This window comes from Arachis ipaensis, chromosome B05 (genome assembly GCF_000816755.2).
Source record: "Arachis ipaensis cultivar K30076 chromosome B05, Araip1.1, whole genome shotgun sequence".
In the NCBI taxonomy this organism is placed as follows: domain Eukaryota; kingdom Viridiplantae; phylum Streptophyta; class Magnoliopsida; order Fabales; family Fabaceae; genus Arachis; species Arachis ipaensis.
In genome coordinates, this window is record NC_029789.2 from 149,396,688 (window position 1) to 149,417,024 (window position 20,337).

The following is a 20,337-nucleotide window of genomic DNA, read 5'->3' on the forward strand; positions in this document are numbered from 1 at the left end:
TCCAAGCCCACATCACCATCATCTAGGCCTAACACACCAACAGTAGCTACTCTCCACCGTAAGCTCAAGATAAAGCCCTTTAGAAACTCAACACAATCACCACTAGTGCCTAACGAGAAGGATGCATCTAACTCAAGCCAACCAGTCAAGAATGTCTCCATCAATCACAACATTGCACTACATGTGTCTCCAAGAAACTTGAGGTTGATGGCAAAACTTCCTCCAAGAACTTGGGGAAAACTTTAAAAATTTGAGATCATTTAAGATGTTGTTATGTTAATGTAGTGCTGAGTTGATTATACTCTATGTTTGTGAGACTTTATTTTGGCTGAAACTTATTACATACTGTTTATGTTTATTGTTGTTTAGATAGCAATAGAGTTGCTCTAGATTTGTGGTGACTGAAGTTTTCATCTTTTGTTGTTATTTTTCTTTAACTAGATAATATTTTGTTCTGGGTCCAACTATCAACTAATGAATTTGATGGTGACTGAAGTTTTCATCTTTTGTTGTTGTTTAGATATGCTTATTAATGAATTTGACATAGTTGTGTTTTAATAAATGTGCTTGTAGTGCTCTTTGATGTTAATTCATATTGCATATTGCATATTATACATTATTAAAGCAAGTTATGGTATACCAATTTCGTTGACACAATTCTTAAGTAACAATTCCAGATTACCATATCCAGTTTCATTGTCAATTTCTTGTCAAATTACAGATACACAATTTCACTTACATAATTTTTGACCAATCTACAAAAACCAAACTCATTAACACAAACTCTGTCCAACCACAACAATAGATTTTCATTAACAGAATACATGTCAAGTTACAAAACTCAATTTCATTCAAACAAAAATGCTCAGGTAATAACACAATTTCATTAAAGTCTAAATACATCCTAACTAAAAGCTTCCTATTTTCTCCCCTGATTTCATCAAACCATTTTTAGAGGCATTACATAAGGTAGCCCCTGCTATTGATTCAACAAAATCTGCAACCAGAAAAAAAATAACCAACCATGCCAAACACTGCAGCAACCTTCAACTTTCACTCAAAGTCCCTCACTTTTGCTTTTAAGGCTGCAACTTTCCTCTTCAACCTCGCAACCTGCGGATCTTCAATTTCAGCTTCTGGGTATGCCCAACGGAAAAACTGACACTCTTCTTTAATCTACCGGATCCCACCATAGTCAGTCTCCATAAACAAAACATACAATCAATCAAGAACAAAAATCCAAAAACGCACATCATAGTAGACGCAGCCCCAAAATCGTTGATCAGGGTTGTTTTTCGTTCCCGAAATTCGCAGTACAGGTCTCTCACCATGTCCACAAAGAAGCTCCATCTTCTGCGCAGACGAACGACTCCGTGACGACCTTGAGCTCTCCAAAGCCATGACTGCACTGCAACCTCTGGAATCCTAACAGGCGTTCTATTATTTTGGTTGGTGGTGAGATTTTGATTTAATCTCTATCTCTCCAATCAGTTATAAAAAAAAAAAACTTAATTTTTTATTCACTAAAGGCATCAAACTACTGGTAACAATCTAAAGGGTAAAAATATTTGAAAAAATTCGTTAATGGAGGGGAGGATGATTTTAAAATGTTTGTGAGCGTTAAATATGATTTTAATAACAAAAAAGTCAGAAATAAATTTGATTTTCATCCCAAAATTTATAAAATTATATATTATAGATCGATCATGATAATTTTTATTTTGTATGCTTTTTCCCTCTTGGATATCTTAACTGAAACATCAAATCAATTTATTTATCAAAAGACACATAAAAAATTATTTATATGTCGATCTAATCGAAAATTATTTTATATTTGTGAATTTAAAATGTAGTAAAGGATGAGAAATATATTACTAATCATCTAATAATTATTGGTTAAGTTATTGAACAATTACCTTCTTTTCAAATTTTAATTGTGTATAGTTATTAAATTATGAAATTTTGCAAGATTGGTCTTGAGTAGAAGGACTTTGTGAGTTGCGAGTCCTCGCATTCCGTGTAGTTTAAGTTGCAGATACGCGTCTTTGAATAAATCAGCAGCATTCAGTTCTGCAACAACTACAACACATTTTCCACTTTTTCACTTTTCTAATTCCAAAACATCCAATCCCATCATCATGCCACTCTCCTTAGTCAAACTCCTCTGAACTTCATCATACTAATTGAAATTTGGTGGATTTTATAGTGTCTTTTATTGTGGTGTCTAAATTGTCTAACTTATTTTTATAAGTAAAAAATAAAATATATAAAATAAAATTAAAATATTTAAAAGTTTATTAAATATTATTTTTTTATCTTTTTTAGTAAATTAGGCATTGGTTTTTATGTTTGGACATAATTCTGTTTTAGTTCTTAAGGTTTAAAGTGTCTTATTTGAATCTAAAAAAATTTTATTTAGCATCAATTTAGTCCCACAATGAGGTCAAACTTAAATAATTAACGGAATGTCCTACATAATAACAGTAAAAGAACAAAATCGATAATCTGGAGAATAAGTACAAGCTCCAGATGCACAAAATCAACTGTTGATTCATCAATACATTTATTTATCATTCTCTTTAGTTCTATAGAAAATATTTTATTTATATTATAAGAAAAAAAATAAATAAATATATTAATGCATTAACGGTTAATTTTGTGCCTCTGGAGCTTATACATGTTCTCCATATTATCGATTTTGTTCTTGTATTGTTATTATGTAGGACATTTCGTTAATTATTTAACTTTAACTTCACTGTGGAACTAAATTGATATTAAATAAAACATTTTTAAATTTAAATAGAACACTTTAAATTTTAAGAATCAAAACAGAATTATGCCCAAATATATAAGACCAATTTAATACTTTACCCTTCAGTTTATTTAGCTAAATGTGTATTACTATCAAAATGATTTTAAATAAACATGATGAAGTATGAACATACATATTATTTTAAATAAAAAAGTGTTGGTCAAGGTCAATGTGTTTGAACTTTGAACATTGTGTGTGTAATTGCAGTGCATGTCACAGAGATGAGTGAGTGAGAGACCCGGCAATGTGAGTCAACTCCACTGCAAATCCCAAGTCCCAATACATACGCTTGCACGCTTTTCCTTCCACCTTCCACACCTTCAAACTCAATAACTAAATTAAAACACACCCATTTTATTAATATATGCAATACACTATCTTACACATATTCTCAGTTATCCATGTTCACTTGAATCCACAATAAAATATCACACACACACTCCAATAAAACATGGCCAGGTATGAGTACATGTACACCTCTTTCCTTTGTGTTTTTCTTCTCTGTTGCTGCTACTGCCCCATCATGGTGATGTCTCAGCTGTCTCAAAACCAAACTAGCACCATGGCCAATCTCTCCAAGCTACTTGGTACCTCTGCTCCATGGAATAGTGGCAATCATTCAAATCCATGTTCATGGAATGGAGTCACTTGTGACTCTACCAAATCCCATGTCATCATGATTTCTCTATCTGGGAACTCTCTCTCTTCCAGTGGCTTCCTTCCTGTTCTTTGCCAACTTGAAACCCTGCAGCATCTTGATGTATCCAACAACAGTCTCACCTCAATCCCTGCAGAGTTCATTACTGAATGTGGAAGGATAAAGTACTTAAAGCTGCTGAATTTCAGTAGAAACTTTTTATCAGGTTCTTTACCTACTTTCCTTGGTTTTGATGCACTTGAATATCTAGACATGTCTTTCAATGTATTGGGAAGTAGTATTGATATTCAGTTAGATGAAATGATTAGGCTCAAGAGTTTGAACCTTACTCACAACAACTTCAATGGTACTCTTCCCACCAAATTGGGCAAGTCCATGGTTCTGGAGCAACTTGTGCTCTCTAACAACCAATTTCAAGGAGAAATCCCTGAAGAACTGTTTAGTTATGAAAACTTGACTTTGATTGATCTCGGGGGAAATACTCTTTCAGGTGCAATTCCTACCCATATTGTACAGCTATCTAAGTTGCAAACTTTGATTCTTTCATCTAATAACCTCAGTGGTCCAATTCCAATCTCAATCCTGAACATCACAACCCTTGTAAGATTTGCTGCAAACCTGAACCGTTTCAGTGGTTCTTTACCTTCTGACATTTCAAATAATCTTATCAGTTTGGATCTTAGTGGCAATAGTTTGTCTGGTCCCATTCCAAAAAACATTTTATCTTCACCAAAAATGGAGGTTGTGGATTTGTCCAATAATACTTTGAGTGGAACATTGTTACTCACAAGTATTTCTCCTAGCATGATCAGGTTGAGATTAGGGAACAATTTGCTGAAGGGAGACATTCCCTCAGATGCTTTTGCAAAAGCTCAGAATTTGACATACTTGGAACTGGAAAGTAATGCACTGACAGGAGCAATTCCAGCTATATTGGGTTCTTGCCTCAACCTGGCATTGCTGGATTTGTCTCAGAATCATTTGAGTGGGACATTGCCACCAGAGCTTGGAAATCTTAGCAATCTTCAAGTCTTAAAACTTCAAATGAACAAGTTTTATGGCACAATCACAACTCCATTTCAAATTGGCCAACTACAAAAGTTGTTAACACTGAATTTGAGCCAGAACTCTTTGACCGGATCGATTCCATCCCAGATATCAAGCTTGAGCAACCTTAAGTTCCTGAACTTGCAAATGAACAACCTGAGTGGTTCCATACCTCCATCCATTGGCATCTCAACAAGCCTTCTGGATCTTCAACTAGGTGGAAACCAACTAAGTGGTGCTATCCCAAGTATGCCAATGTCTCTACAGGTTGCCGTGAATCTTAGTAACAACAACTTTAGTGGATCAATTCCCAGCAGTTTGAGTAGTTTGGATAACCTGGAAATATTGGATCTCTCGTATAACAAATTTTCTGGTGGAGTTCCTGATGATCTAGCCGGAATGAAATCTTTGACAGAGTTGTTACTTACTAACAACAATCAGCTTTCTGGTGTTCTTCCAAAATTTACCCATTTTGTTCAGGTTGAATACAATGGAACCAGTTTAGTACTGCCTCCTGCATCGGACAACCCAACACCAAGCTATTACCCGGGATCTAGAAAGAAGGGATCATCTGTTGTTGTGGCAATCCTTGTTGCAATTGCAGCAGCCGTGTTTCTTGTTGGCCTTGTCACTCTGCTGCTTGTGCTTGTGTCACGACACTATTCGAAGGTTAACGATGAGAATATACATTCAGGCGAAGATCATCGCCTTCCTCAGGTTGTCCAAAGTCATTTGTTAACTCTTAATGGTCTCCACAGATCAAACATTGACTTCTCCAAGGCCATGGAAGCTGTTGCTGAAACATCCAATGTTACTTTGAAGACCAGGTTTTCAACTTATTACAAGGCCATCATGCCATCTGGATCAATCTATTTTGTCAAGAAGATGAATTCAACTGAAAGGGCATTGCCAGCGAGCAGCCATGTTAGAATTGGGAAAGAGATGGAGGCCTTGGCGAAATTGAACAATTCAAATGTCATGACTCCTTTAGCCTATGTTTTGTCCAGTGATGCAGCTTACACATTATATGAGTTTGTCTCAAATGGTTCCCTCTTTGATGTTCTTCATCATGGAAGCATGGGAAACTCTTTGGATTGGGCTAGCAGATATAGTATAGCAGTTGGTGTGGCTCAAGGTCTCTCTTTTCTTCATGGCATCACCTCAAGTCCATTACTACTTCTTGATCTGTCAAGTAAAAGTATTATGCTCAAGTCCCTCAAGGAGCCTCTGGTTGGAGATATTGAACACTACAAGGTCATTGATCCTTCCAAAAGTACAGGAAATTTTTCTGCTCTTGCTGGTTCTGTTGGCTATGTTCCTCCAGGTAAGAAACTCTCCTACTTTTGATTCCAATTAGTTTTTCATTAGTTAGAATAATACTATATAATGTAGGAGAATGTCAAATTTTGGATCAACCTCTAATTTTGAGTGCTACTTATTAGCAAAGTTATTCCTTAACCAATATTCACATAGTATTAGTCATGATCTTATTTACTCAACTGCTTCTGCCTAATTCAAATTACAAAGAGAATTTGAGTAAATTCACCAAATACTAGATGTGCACAGGACCTTGAAAGTGCATTCAACTCATGCATGTACCTTAACTTGCTTTGTTTGTTGGTTGGTTGATTGGCAGAGTATGCATATACAATGACAGTAACAGTGGCTGGGAATGTATATAGCTTTGGGGTCATCCTGCTTGAACTGCTGACTGGAAAGCCTGCGGTGACAGAGGGAACCGAATTGGTGAAGTGGGTTTTGCATAATTCAATGAACAAAGATTACATTCTTGATTCCAATGTTAGCAAAACATCTCAAGCTGTGAGAAACCAGATGCTAGCAATTCTGCAGATTGCTCTTGTTTGTGTTAGTACATCCCCAGAAACAAGACCAAAGATGAAGAGTGTGCTAAGAATGCTTCTTAATGCTAGATAGATGAAGTCATCATAGTATTTGTTATGCAAGGTTGCAATGAAATAAATCTTCTAAGTAGGAACTTTTCTTTTCTAGCATAGAATTTACAGATGAAAGAGAATATCTGATAGCACAGATTTTGCTTATTATGCTATTTTTGTACAGTGAAATCATATTAGATCATACATACAAGTGTTGATGTCATTTAGTTCAAGGTGTTGGATTCTAGATCCTCCAATTTTAGAGGAAAATTTTAAGAAGGATCTAAACTTTATCAAGGATTTTATATACATAATAATACTATAATAGCAATGTTATTTTCTATTACAGTGTTTTGCTGAAGCTCCAAATTATTCAATGTCATATTGGATGTTTTTGCCTGCCTTGCATTTTTCAAAGAAAACGAAAATGATCGTTAAATATATATTTATATCATAATAGTAATTTGGTATAACTGTGTAAGACTTCACAAAAAAGGACTTAATGTTAAGATTTTTGATAGAAAAATGTTAAACAATTAGAAATATTTTCCTGTGATAATAAATGTGTGTTTGGGAAAAATTTATTGACAAGGTGTTTGTATTTAATTTCCAATTAAGAAAAATGTAGAACAATTCCATACTACATTTTTGTTAAGCAAAACTTTTAAGTGTCTCGTGTAGTAGAAGTAAGCAACTCCACAAATCTGGTTGTTAGAGAGAATTGTTAGCTGTCAATCTTGATTAGTCAGTTAATTCAACTATTTTACCAACTTACTTAGGGGACATTGGTATAATTTTGGAACATGTCTGATAACAAATTCCTATAATAATATTAACATTACCAACTTCTAAGTTCTAACACAACATAATTAAATGTCAATTTGATAGAGTGGCTACAACAGCCTCGTCCAGGTGAAGAATCTAATAACCTAACAAAGGCTTCCAAAAAATTATACTGCAGATCATGATTCATGTCAAACTGGAGATAAAGTTGTGGCTACCATAGTGCCAATATCCCCTGCCAATGGAACCATTCCAGTTTCTTCATTCAGGTTTCTTCAAATTCAAACAGTTATCTGACGCTCGTTTAAACAAATCCTGAACTTGATTTAATTCCTTCTCTGAAATCAAGAAGCAGGCAAGAATGTTAGCTAACAACCTTGATCAAATTATAGAGCAATGTGAGTTTACCCTAATAAACAAAAGAACAAGAAAAAGAAATGCTAAAGTAGCTTGAAACCAGTTCATTATTCAAAATCATTGCACTTGGAGAATCTTATGTTATATAAATTACACACATGGATAACCATTCAAAACATCTTATTAGATACTTCTATTAAAGATTAAACAGTTTTTCTAAATATGAGTATGACCAAAATGTTGCTGTTCAATAAGGCCGCTAGATAACAACTATACTAGCTAGAGATATCTCTCCTAATCATATCTTAGTAATCAACATAAATTTACATCTTAGTACGATCTGAATAGAAATTAAGCAGAAAACTTGGATGAAAGGACTGAAATTGGAGATAACCTGCAGCTTCGAGTTGCTTCTGTAGTTCTTGGCCTATAGCATCATTCTCAGCCTGTAATGTGAAGTACAAATATAAGCAGAATCCCAATGTAACAACTAACAACTAATTCCCTCTTCAGATGAGGCTTTACATTATTAAGCACAGCAAAAACCCTAAAATAAAATTAAAAAGTAGTTAGGTCAACACCTGTAGGTCAGCAATTCTTTTAATCTGTGCTTCTTCACCTCCCTCAGATATTGGAAGTGCCGCAACTAATGCATCAAACTGCAGAAAAGATAGCAAAAACGTTTCAAGAAAACAAGAAGTAAGGAAGCCTGTGCTTTAGCTAAAATGGTGCATACCTGTTTAGCAGCCTTCACCAAACCAGCACTCATCAGCTTGGGCTGTTCAGAAAAGTTTGAGCCATCCTCCGTAGGATTTGGAGGTGGTTCAGGGTAATGTGGGGAGAGCCGGTTAGGAGGAGCATCCCTTTGCAAGGTCCCAATGGTATTGAAGGCAAGATGTGCAATTAAATTAACTTGTTCTTGTAATTGGGAAATTATATCCATTAGAGCCGAAGAGCAAAATTTAAGACCTGGCAGAATCGAGCAGAGACAACCACGCACGCTGCAGTGCAGGCAGCAACAACCACACACAGCTCGAGCACTCACTGGCGGAGGATCCGGCGAGAGTGTGGTGGCGGTGAACCAAGGTGAGCTGAGAGTGAGTGAGAGAGAGAGATGAGAATGGGGTATTGGGGTGGGTAGCTACGTCGTTTAAGAGTGGGGTTTTGAAAAAAAAAATTTCCGAAACGGTTTTTTCAACGACTACACATTAGGGGTGTTCGCGGTGCGATTTGGATCGGTTTTGAGTCAAAAACTCATTCGATCCGAACACTAATTTTGTTTGCGGTGCGGTTTGAATTGGATGACTTTAAAAAAAAAATCCGATCCGATCCGATCCAATTTCAAGCGGTTTGGATTGGATTGAATTTGCGGTTTTGTAAATCAGAAAAATTAAATACATATAACAAGTTTTAACATCAAATTTTAAATAATCAACAATAACATAACAAGTCTCAACAATATTTTTAAAAGCTAACGATAATATAACAATAGAAATAAAATTATAGGTTAGTTAAAATAAATAAATAAATAAATAACATTTTGAACATAAAATATTTATTAAATAATAATAATACTGAATAATATAAAAATGTATAACAAATTGAACATGTTATAAGTATAATTGTAAATATAATAATAAAATAATAATATTGTAGTACATTGTGCAGTTTGGATTGGATTGGATCGATTATGAAAAACATACACCTAGCCATCGTTTGATATGTTTGACATATATATTCATTGACAATATGTGAAGTTCTTGTAACTGGTGATAAATCTTACTGTCATTATGTGTAATATTGTTATTAATGTGTGCTCTCGCTTTGTAGGATGTATTGTAGGTGATGAAGTAGATGGTGTTCCTTGTATCCAACACATGGTCCCTAGTTTTGGTCGAAAGACTGCTGTAAAACTTGTTAAGAAGCATGGATCGTTGGAATAAGGACTGTGGGCAAACCATATGCCCTTACAAAGTATGCCGATTACTTCCGCCGAAAACTATCAAGTTCTTGCCTTGAAAAGGTGCCACTGCTGTTTCCTTCTAAATCTTTTGTTCACATAGGAATGTTGCTTTCTTGGTTTGAATATTAAGGATGATTCATGCAAATGCGTCCTCTCCTCCCATCTTCAAACATCCTCACTTTCATCCTTTTTGACAACCAAAGATCACGTTTTGTGACAGAGATGTAAATGTTCAACTTTTGGAAGAGTGGTTAGTTGACAGAAACACTAACAATGATAAAATTGCACTATCCACCTTTTTAAAATATTTGGAAAGAAATAAAGAGTGACTCAATGACTGACTCAATGGTTGAATCTTTACAGGTATGTGCTTCAGAATATCTACCTTCAGATTCATATTTTTCCTTACTCTGGGCCAAAGAGTTGGTTTATGGTAGTATTAATAGTAATACTATTCACTTTCGCGCTAGTAGATATAACATAATAAACTTACTGAGACATATATAAAATTTTATTAATAATTTAACGTGACACCTATGTTTTGCAGAAGAATTAGCATGCCAAAAATTTTATGTTGCATAGTTAGAGGGACTCAAATCTATGTAAATGAGATCAAAGCTGTGTTAAGTTAGCAAAGGGCCAGCTAAACTTCAGTAGAGAAAGATTGAGTCACATTGTCTTGCACAAGATTGATCCATTACCACCATATCAATGAACAATATTCAAGTAATAGGGAATAATTTGAGGCTATTATTTAGACAACACTAAACAGTAAACATGATTCATTGAAGAATCGAGACATTTCAATTTTCAGTGGGTATTACATGTTTTTCAGGTGAGTCCTGCTACTCGAACTCTTGACCTTTTAGATCTAAAGCTCTAACACCATGTCATGATACCACTCATCCCAAAAGTTTCGGCTGATGGGAAAAGATAACACTAATGATTATATCTCTAATACTGAATCAGACATCCTTAAACTTCCATTGTACACATTATACAAATATTTCATTGGCTTCCTATACTTTCTCTTTTCAGTCTACTTTTTTTTTTTTATTTATATATAAAGGAATATGAATAGCCAATCATATAAGCTTAAAATATAATAGTTATGCATGGGAGACTATGGTTAGAGGAGGGGACAATCCGGAATAACTTAAAAGTCCTTTAAAGTAAGAATACCAAGAAATATTTGGCTTTCTAATTGCAAATTTAATAAATAATTTAACATGTATTCATTTTTCTAACTCTTAAAAAAAAGATTAAGATAAAATTAAAGTAAACCTTAATAATGGACAAAGGTAAACCCACTTGATTTCTGATTGTCCTTTCCATTAAATATAAGTAGATGAACTAATTAAAAGGAAATATAGAAAAAACGTGCAGAAGAATCTCTGCTCTTTCGGTGAAAATGTAAGAAAATCATCCAAATTGTATGGGACAAACAAAGCAATGGATCTTTTAGGATATATTCACATTGGCCTTTAAAGATATTTTTCTTTCTTAGATAAATTCGTTTTATATTTGTTTAATAAAATTATTAAAATATGTTTGACCAAGCCATAAACGGTTGTGATTGATGATGGATAAGTTGACCCACAAATAAAGGGTCATAATTGGGGGTTTGACTAAATGCAAACTTTGTTTTTTGTTTACCATCTTTTTTTCCTCTTAATTTTGTTTTTGCTCTCTTTTATAGTTTTATTTATTTGTTTATCTTTAACTGGTTCTCTCTCTAAAATAGTAAAATAAAAAATGGAACTTTCAGCTTAGAACTTAGAGCATCCATCGAGTTTTGAACCTGTAAGTGCTTTCATCCTTAGCCTGATTTTTATTTTTTATTTTTTCTATGGATTTCTGCTGCTATTTTCCATGTTCTAAGCTTGTTCAGAAGCATGCCTTCTTTCTTTTGTTGGTTAAGTACCTTTATTGATTTTTTTTCCTATGTTTACTTTAATGGGTTCTCTCTGAATCGAGATTTTGTTTCTTGGAGAAAAATCTGATTTTGTGTTTATCTGAATCCACTTTTACCGTATAAAAATATTGGGTACTTGTTGATCACTAGAATTGAAGAAGGGTGATCTTTGGCATTTTACGAAATATTTTGTTATATGGATCATGGGATTTAGTCATTAATACTACTAGTACTTTCCTTTCTCTGAACTGATTACTGCTAGTTCTTTCAATTTTCAATTGGTATGCAAGTTTTGTAATCTTATGGACATTTATGTGGAATAGTAAATTTCTTAGGACTGGATAATGGAGATCATTCTATTTCTAACTCTTTTTTTATTGATCTTCCCTTTTAGTCATCCCTCACTTTACCTTAGAGATAAGCTTGTAGCTTCTGGTTGGATCTTTGCTACTTAATCTAAAATAATTGATGCACTACCTCATCACTTCCTTTACATTTTGTTTACAGGGATCTTGATTACAGAGATATATAGTTTAAAATGGATAGGAAAGAAAGCCTTTGTACTAACACCTGGACAGAGCTGTCTTCCTTAACTAATTGTGGAAATGGATTGCAGATAAACTTGTCCCCTGATCCTTCAATTTCAGATTATGGGAAAAGGGTAGAAGCACCTTTCAAAGATTTTAACCAACCCTCTCAAATGCAGTCTCTACTTTCCAAGAATGTCATTAAGATTGCTGATCAAGAAAACTGTCCACCAAGTGACTCATCTCAAACCAGTATACTCCAAAATTGGGATGCCAGTGTGATGTTAAATAATCTTTCCTTCTTGGAAAAAAAGGTTCATCAACTTCAGGAGTTAGTGTGCTTGATTGTTAGTAAAAAGGGCCAAACTTTCGGACAGCCTAATGAACTGTTAACTCAGGAACAACAGCTCATTACTGCTGATCTTACATCAATTATTGTTCAGTTGATCTCTTCTGCAGGTAGTCTTCTCCCTTCTGCCAGACATACCCTTACAAATACCAGTCCATTGGTTCAACAGCTTTGCCAGCTTCAGGGGATTACGGTTCCTTTTGCGTCCGGCTCAGGCCAAAGTAGTGTTCAACCACAAAATAGTGGGGCAGATAAATTATCTGAGAGCTCACTGAAGAATGATCTACCAAATAATTGTGATCTGGAGCAAAAGTACAATGTGGAAGAACATGAATTGAGGGATGAGGAAGATGCTGATGATGGAGAGAACCTCCTGCCTGGTTCCTATGAGATTTTACAATTAGAAAAAGAAGAAATCCTTGCCCCACATACACATTTCTGTACAATTTGTGGGAAGGGATTCAAGAGAGATGCAAATCTCCGAATGCACATGCGAGGCCATGGTGATGAGTACAAAACCGCAGCTGCTCTTGCAAAACCTCATAAAGAATCTGAGTCACAACCTAAGCTTATCAAGAGGTATTCTTGCCCCTATGCTGGCTGCAAGCGTAACAAGGATCACAAAAAATTTCAACCTCTGAAGACAATTTTGTGTGTCAAAAATCATTACAAAAGAACACACTGTGACAAGAATTACACTTGCAGCAGATGCCACATAAAGAAGTTTTCAGTCATGGCGGATCTTAAAACTCATGAAAAGCACTGTGGCAAGGATAAATGGCTTTGTTCATGTGGCACAACATTTTCAAGGAAGGACAAGCTTTTTGGACATATTGCTCTTTTCCAAGGCCATACACCAGCCATTCCCATGGAAGACAATTATAAAAGAACAACAGGCCTTCCAGACCAAGATAATAGCAAAGCAGAAGTTATGAGCTTCAGTTCTGGATTAAATCCTTCAACTGAAAATGGAGTTCAAAATGTCATGGATGTAAAAGGAAACATTGATGATCCTATTACTTGTTTCTCTCCATTGAACTTTGAAGCTAACTTTGGTGGCTTTAATGAATTCACTGAACCTCAATTTGATGATGGCTCGGAAGGTTCTTTCTCTTTTCTCATCCCTGGATCTTTCAAATCTGGAGAAGTATCAAGCTCTGATGATGTCGTTTGACTATTTGTACTATTGTTGGTTTAGTTAATATCTCTCTTTTGTTCTTCATTGTGATAGGAATAAAATTTACTTGTGAAATAGCTTTAATTATCTTTGTTCTTGCATTTTGTTGACAAAGATTTTTGTGAAGATCCTTTCCTTTGTTACAAAACATAAAGAATTTCATTAGCAGCAAGATCCTTTTCGAAGCAATGAAAAGCTCAATTTTTGTAATGAGAAATTTGGAGGATAAAGAAATGTCTCTACCATGAATTGATTTGTGATTAATAACAATAGATCTGTGATATGTACCTTAAAAACAAATAACTAAGATTGGTGTTTAAAAAAGTAAAATAAAATCACAAGACATTCGACCTGAATCGACTCATTTGAATTTGATTACCAAAACGAGGAGTGCTACACATACAAGTCATTTGGTTTACAAGTCATCATACAAGTTGGGAGAAACTTAACAAAAAATATGCTGACCCATATACAATTTCTATGGCGTGCTCCTCCTCTTTCTTCTTCTTCTCTTTCTTCTTCTCCTCCTCTTCCTTCTTCTTCTTCTTCTTCTTCCATAAAAACGAGTTTCTTGTCAAATTTGATCTCCTTTGTGCGTTCTCTCTTTGTCTTTTCATTCGTTGTTTTATCTGTGTTTATCAATGGTATTCTTGCTTCGTTTTTTTTTTCGATTTTTATGGTTTCTGAAATCAAGCTTTGTAATCGTTTTGAAGATAATGGAACTTCAGAAATACACCCAAATGATTACAGAAATACACCCAAACAATTACATAAATACACTCAAACGGTTACAGGAATTCACCCAAACGATTATAAAGATACACCCAAAGGATTACAGAAATACACCCAAAGGATTACGAAAATACAACCAAAAGATTTAAGAAATACACCCAAAATTTGTTGAAGTACACCTTATGCAGAACTCTTTCTCTTTCTCATCTTCATCTTCTGCTGCTTCTTCTTCTTCAAAAACGATTTCAAAATTTGATGTCAAAAAACAATGAAAATCGAGAATAACGAAGAAAGAAAACAGAAAAAAAAGCACGTAAATGAAGAAGGAGAAAGAGAATGCAAGAAAAGAAAGAAACGAAGAAGAAGAAGATGAAGAAGAACGTGCAGAAACGAAGAAGAAGAGGAGGCACGGAAAAAGAAGAAGAAGGAGAAGAAAAAGAAGAGGAATGGAGAAAGAAAAAGAAGAATAAATAAATGACTTGTATGTGAAAAGACTTGTACGTGAATAATTTTTCTTACCAAAACTACATAATTACTATAATATATGTAATATATAATTAAAAATCATTATTGTACTTATAGAAAATTAATGTCCCCTCATTTGGTAGATAGAGTCAGTATTTTTTTTTTGTGACTGAAATAAATTAAACAAAAAAAAATAAAACAAACAAAACAAGGAACTGCTTAGATAGAGGGACAGTCCCATTTAAGACTACTTTTAAACTCTTCCCAAGGTGAAAGAAGCTCCACATGTGAAAATTATAACTTCATCGCCATCTTTGCCATAGTATCTGCTACCGTATTTGCATCTCTCATAATCAAACAAAAGTCAACGATGACCTGAGTGACACTAAATTTTATTCTCGAATTAACCCTGTGGCAGGATTTGAATCGTAGACTGCAAGATGGATGAAAATTTGTACCAAATGTTACAAATTAACTGATAAAATTAGTTGATAAAATGTTATCATCATATTCCACGTACCAAAATGTTACAATTTAGTTGATAAAATTAACTGTATTCAAATTATTTTAGATTTTTAATTTTATTACTTATGATATAGCACAAAGAAACTAAATATTGCACAATTTTTTTTTATTATCCATGACATTTTTCAGTCCGACGGACAAAATTTTATTTGTATGTTTGTACTCTCCATTGACCGATGCTTGGTATTTACAAAAATAGAAGGGAAAATGTTTTTCTTTCTTTTTGGGTTTTGAGAAAAAATGATGTAGAACATTCTGGCCATTTTTTTATGGGCCATAGAGTTAGAAGATTGAATCCAGGAAAGCCATGTACCTTGTTTTTCCTCTGAAGAGAGCCCATTTATTAGTATTCGTTCTCTAAAGAAAGCCCATGCACCCAAGACAAAAAGAGAGAAAGCCCATGCACCTAACTCATGTTTCCACTATGGGCTCATACCCTGGATACATATATAATTGCATAATTTACCGTGAACACAGGTTTTCTACCATAGGACTAATTTATTGCAATCATTTGCTGAATATTAAGATAGCGAATAGAAGAGACTATCCTCTCTCCTCCTAACTCAATGCTCTCCTAGGGTTTGAAGGGGTGTAGCACAAAACATCCGTACACATCGTGCTTTTCTGTAATTGTGCAGCAAAAATCGGTGAGATTCTGTTCCAACAAACACAGCCAATATGTCAAACACAAACACCATACCAGATACACAAAACACAACCCAAGACCAAGAGGATGAAGAATTCTTGGTAGTGTTCAACAATGAAGACGTGAAAAAAGGCTTACAAGAGTGCAAAAATAGCTTAATAGAAAGATTACTGACCAAAAAAAGAATCAACAGCGCATGGATACAATCTGGAATGCAGAATATCTGGAAGAAACCAGAAAGTCTGAGAATAGTAGAGTTAAAGACAAAAATCTACTAATTTTTTTTTAAAAAAGAGACAGACTTAAATAGAGTGCTGAAGAGGAAGATAGCCTCTGCGTTGGGTGTTGTTAAAGAGTGTGATGTTTTTGAAAACACAAGAGACCAAGTGCGCTTCATAAAAGCCATAGTAACTCTTAACATAAACAAACCCATCCTAAAAGGGACGAATATTGGCAGCAATGAAGATGGGTTGATCTGGACAGATTTTAAATACGAAAAGCTGCCAAACTTCTGTTACTACTGCGGGCTGATAGGGCATGAGAAAAGTAATTTTCAACAAGCAATAGATGACAAGGAAAAGGGAGAGAACAAATCTAAAGAGCTGGGTCCTGGTTGAAAGCCGATTTGATAGGAAGCATAGTGAAAGTAGTGAAAAATCAACAAAACAGAGACTCGGAAGAAAGAAAGGAAAAAAAAACACAATATCCCAGCAAAGGCTTACCGCAAGAATGCTAGAAAAGTTAGAGAGATTAACAATGATAGATATACCAGAGTCATCTAACAGTAAGGGAAAGGAGGCAGAACGATTACAATACAATCCAGAACAGAGAGCAAGAATAGAACAAGAAGGAACAGAAGAAATTCCTTTAACACTAGTGAAACAAAACAGCAACACACCACGGACGATGGCCACTGAATCCGTACTAGAAAAAGCAGAACAAAAAGAGAGCACAGAGAACATAGAAGAAGAAGCAAAGAGGAAAGAAACAAAAAAGAAAGAGATTAAGGAGCAAGAAAGAGAGTTTATTCCAACACTCTTGGAAGAGGTCACCAGCACAAAGACAGCAAAGAAGACAATAAAATAAGGAAACAAAACTTGGAAGAGGCAAGCAAGACAAATGGCAGCAACAACAAAAAATGAAAAAGAAAATGCAGATTTTGAAGGACAAAAGAGGAAGGCACTAGAGTCTGAGGAGATGGAGATTAATAGTATTGAGGTGAAGATGATAAAAATCAACGCAGAACCCATACTTCTAACGGCAGAGGCTGCTCAGTAGCCCTGCCGAAGGCCATGAAGATGATTAGTTGGAACTGTCGTGGGCTTGGGAACCCATGGGCAGTCCGAGCTTTGATAAAGCTCATTAAACAACAAGGACCCAACCTTGTTTTCCTTATGGAGACAAGGAGAAAAAAAATAGAAATGATGAGAATGAGGTATAAAGGAGGGATGGCTAATATAATGGCTGCGGACTGTGAGGGTGATGGTAAACAAAGAGCTGGAGGCCTAGCAATTTTATGGGACAGCACCATCAAGGTAGAAGTCAGGTCTTTATCTACCAATCACATAGATATGGAGGTGGAAGTGGTAGAAAATGAGCAAAGGTGGAGAGCAACGGAATTTTATGGGAAGCCGGAGAATGAAAATAAACACATTAGCTGGGATCTCTTAAAGTCGCTAGGGAGAGACTCTAATTTGGCATGGATAGTGTTCGGAGATTTCAACCAAATCATGGGACAAGAGGAGAAGCAAGGGGGAACCCGATTACTTATTCGCAGGTTCAGAGATTCAGAGATGCTGTCCAAATTAATAAATTGCTTGATCTTGGCTTTGTAGGCCATTCATTTACATGGACAAATGGCCAATCAGGAGAAGATAATATCCAAGAAAGGTTAGATAGGGCTTTGGCAACTATAGAATAGAAACAAACCTTTTTGAAAACAATTGTCCAACACCTCAGCAGATACAAATCAGACCATAGTCCTATTTTAATTGATATGATGGGTGAGAAAAGGCGAAGAAGGAAGATTCTTCACAGGTTCAGATTTGAATAATGTTGGCTAAGCAACGAAGAGTGTGAAAAACTCGTGGAAGAAGTGTGGAAAGGGGAGCAAGGACCCATACAAGGAAGAATAGCTTGCTGCAGGAAGGAGTTAGATAGATGGAGGGATAAGCTCTTTGGAGACATACCAACGAAGATAAGAAAGCTACAAAACAAACTCCAACACCTAAACACCATAAAACAGGAAGAAGGAGTCATCTTGCAAATCAAAGAGGTGAAAGCGAATTTGGACGAAGCACTTAAGGAGAAAGAAACTTGGTGGGCTCAAAGATCCCGAACCAATTGGCTTAGGCATGGAGACCAAAACTCTAGATTCTTTCACCAAAAAGCTTAACAAAGAAAGAATAGGAATTGGGTGAAAGCCATCAAGGATGAAGCCGGAGTAACACATGAGGAGGAGGAGAAAATTGAAGAGGTGATGGTGGAGTATTTTGATAACATTTTCAGGTCAGAGGGTGTGAAAGAAGCAAGACAAACGGCTAATATAGTGAAGAATAGGGTTGATGCAGAGAAAAGAGAATTCCTAGATCAGCCTTTCACTGTTGAAGAAGTAACCCAAGCCCTCAAACAGATGCACCCAACCAAAGCACCAGGACCTGATGATATGCCGGCGCTCTTTTACCAAAAAATGTGGAGAATTGTCGGTAATGATATTACTAATTATGTGCTTAATATTCTAAATCATGAAGCTGATCACTCCCCTATTAATTCGACACATATTTGTATGATTCCAAAAATAAAAAATCCTAGATATGCCAAAGACTTTAGGCCCATCTCTTTATGTAATGTTGTTTTTAAATTAGTTACCAAAACTATTGCAAATAGACTCAAACAAATCCTTCCGGATATTGTTGGAAAGTTTCAAAGTGCCTTTGTGCATGGTAGGATAATCACTGACAATGGATTGGTAGCGTTCGAAATTTTTCATTACATGAAGAAGAAGGTGACAGACCAAAAAGGGTACATCGGAATCAAATTAGATATGGCCATGGCATATGATAGAATAGAGTGGTGCTTCTTGAAAGAGGTCATGATATCAATGGGTTTCTTATAAAGATGGGTGAATTTAATCAAAGATGTGTCTCGACGGTGACTTTTTCAATTCTGGTTAATGGAATCCCAAGTAAGCTGTTTCTACCAACACGGGGTTTGAGGCAGGGAGATTCACTATCTCCCTAGCTGTTTATTTTGTGTGCAGAATTACTCTCAGGACTCCTAATCAAGGTCCAAAATAGTGAGATTATCAGAGGTATTAGAGTTGCCCAACAAGCTCCCTAGATAAACCACCTATTTTTTGCGGATGATAGCATCTTGTTCTCCAGAGTATCAGATCAAGACATACAGGGTATTAAGGAAGTTCTCATCCAATACTAGACAGCTTCAGGCCAAAGAATCAATTTGGATAAGTCAAAAATTTTCTTCAGTCGAAATGTGCCTACTATCAGACAAAATCTTATCCAAGACTGGTTAGGGATAAAGGCGGTGGAACAACATTCGAAGTACTTGGGCTTGCCTACTTTCGTGGGAAGATCCAAGAAGGAAGTTTTTGACTTTATCCAGGAGAGAGTTTGGAAGAAGCTCAAGGGATGGAAGGAGAAATATCTCTCAAGAGTAGGAAAGGAGACACTGATAAAAGCAATTGCACAATCAATCCCTACTTACATTATGGGATGCTTTTAAATACCCAAAGGACTTTGCCAACACTTAGATGCCATGATAAGAAAATTTTACTGGGGGAGTAGGAGTGGCGAAAGGAAGATACATTGGATCAATTGGGATAAACTTTATTCTAGCAAACTAGAAGGTAGACTAGAATTCCAGAAATTTGAGGCCTTTAATTCAGCACTTAATAAAGAAAAACATCTTCTTTTAAAGAAAAAAGATCTTTTAAAAAAAGATGTAAATTGTAACTTCTCAAAAAAAAATTTTTTTTTCTAGTACTTTTACTTTTACTACTAGAAATTTGCTAAACACACTAAAAAATAAAAAAAAAATTATTGAAAAAAGATCTTTTTTTTTATCAAAATAATGACACTCAAACAAGCACTTAATAAAATTAATTTTTTTAAGAAAGTTTATTCATTATTATTTAAATTAAATTAGATAAATTTACAAGTAAAATAAAATTTGATGTAATTTAAAAATTTGTATAAAAAAAGATACAAATTATTACTGATCTTGCTTGCGAAATAGAGGTGTCAACCGAGTTATGTCCTCAGAGGCTGAACGTCCAACTCTTGGATCCGAGCTTTTCTTTCGTGCGGTGGTGTGAAAGTACGAGCAATGAAGAGGAGGAGGAGTGTACCTACAAAAGCACTGCGAAACTTAAGTAAGTATATTATCTTGTTCGAATAATTTGAAAAGAACACTTTACCTTGCTTTATATGGTAGGCTTTTCATCCGTTACGCTTTTGGTATTAAGGTC

The 20,337-nt window shown here is 35.2% G+C and overlaps 3 protein-coding genes and 1 long non-coding RNA gene across 6 annotated transcripts; 2 read left to right on the forward strand and 2 right to left on the reverse strand.

Moving 5' to 3' along the window:
- LOC107645030 (LRR receptor-like serine/threonine-protein kinase GSO1) lies at window positions 3,020-6,769 on the forward strand. The gene is made up of 2 exons (XM_016349037.2): window positions 3,020-5,841; window positions 6,154-6,769. Exons 1-2 carry the CDS (start codon window positions 3,264-3,266, stop codon window positions 6,450-6,452), a joined length of 2,877 nt encoding a protein of 958 aa, XP_016204523.1. The 5' UTR covers window positions 3,020-3,263; the 3' UTR covers window positions 6,453-6,769.
- Window positions 7,158-8,691, reverse strand: LOC107642251 (mediator of RNA polymerase II transcription subunit 21). Its single transcript, XM_016345542.2, has 5 exons — window positions 8,583-8,691; window positions 8,289-8,552; window positions 8,134-8,211; window positions 7,947-7,998; window positions 7,158-7,533 (listed from the first exon to the last, which is right to left on the reverse strand). Exons 2-5 carry the CDS (start codon window positions 8,493-8,495, stop codon window positions 7,457-7,459), a joined length of 414 nt encoding a protein of 137 aa, XP_016201028.1. The 5' UTR covers window positions 8,496-8,552; window positions 8,583-8,691; the 3' UTR covers window positions 7,158-7,456.
- On the forward strand, window positions 11,164-13,678 carry LOC107645031 (protein SENSITIVE TO PROTON RHIZOTOXICITY 1). 3 transcript variants are annotated; one of them, XM_016349038.2, is made up of 2 exons: window positions 11,164-11,318; window positions 11,938-13,678. In XM_016349038.2, exon 2 carries the CDS (start codon window positions 11,969-11,971, stop codon window positions 13,478-13,480), a length of 1,512 nt encoding a protein of 503 aa, XP_016204524.1. In that variant the 5' UTR covers window positions 11,164-11,318; window positions 11,938-11,968; the 3' UTR covers window positions 13,481-13,678. The 3 variants fall into 3 exon arrangements, with proteins under 3 accessions (XP_016204524.1, XP_016204525.1, XP_020959067.1); XM_016349039.2 differs by having other exon boundaries at window positions 11,197-11,318; window positions 12,047-13,678; XM_021103408.1 differs by lacking the exon at window positions 11,164-11,318 and adding an exon at window positions 11,344-11,430.
- LOC110262710 lies at window positions 14,846-19,754 on the reverse strand. Its single transcript, XR_002347690.1, has 2 exons — window positions 15,519-19,754; window positions 14,846-15,113 (listed from the first exon to the last, which is right to left on the reverse strand). It is a non-coding gene; the product is annotated as an uncharacterized LOC110262710 (long non-coding RNA).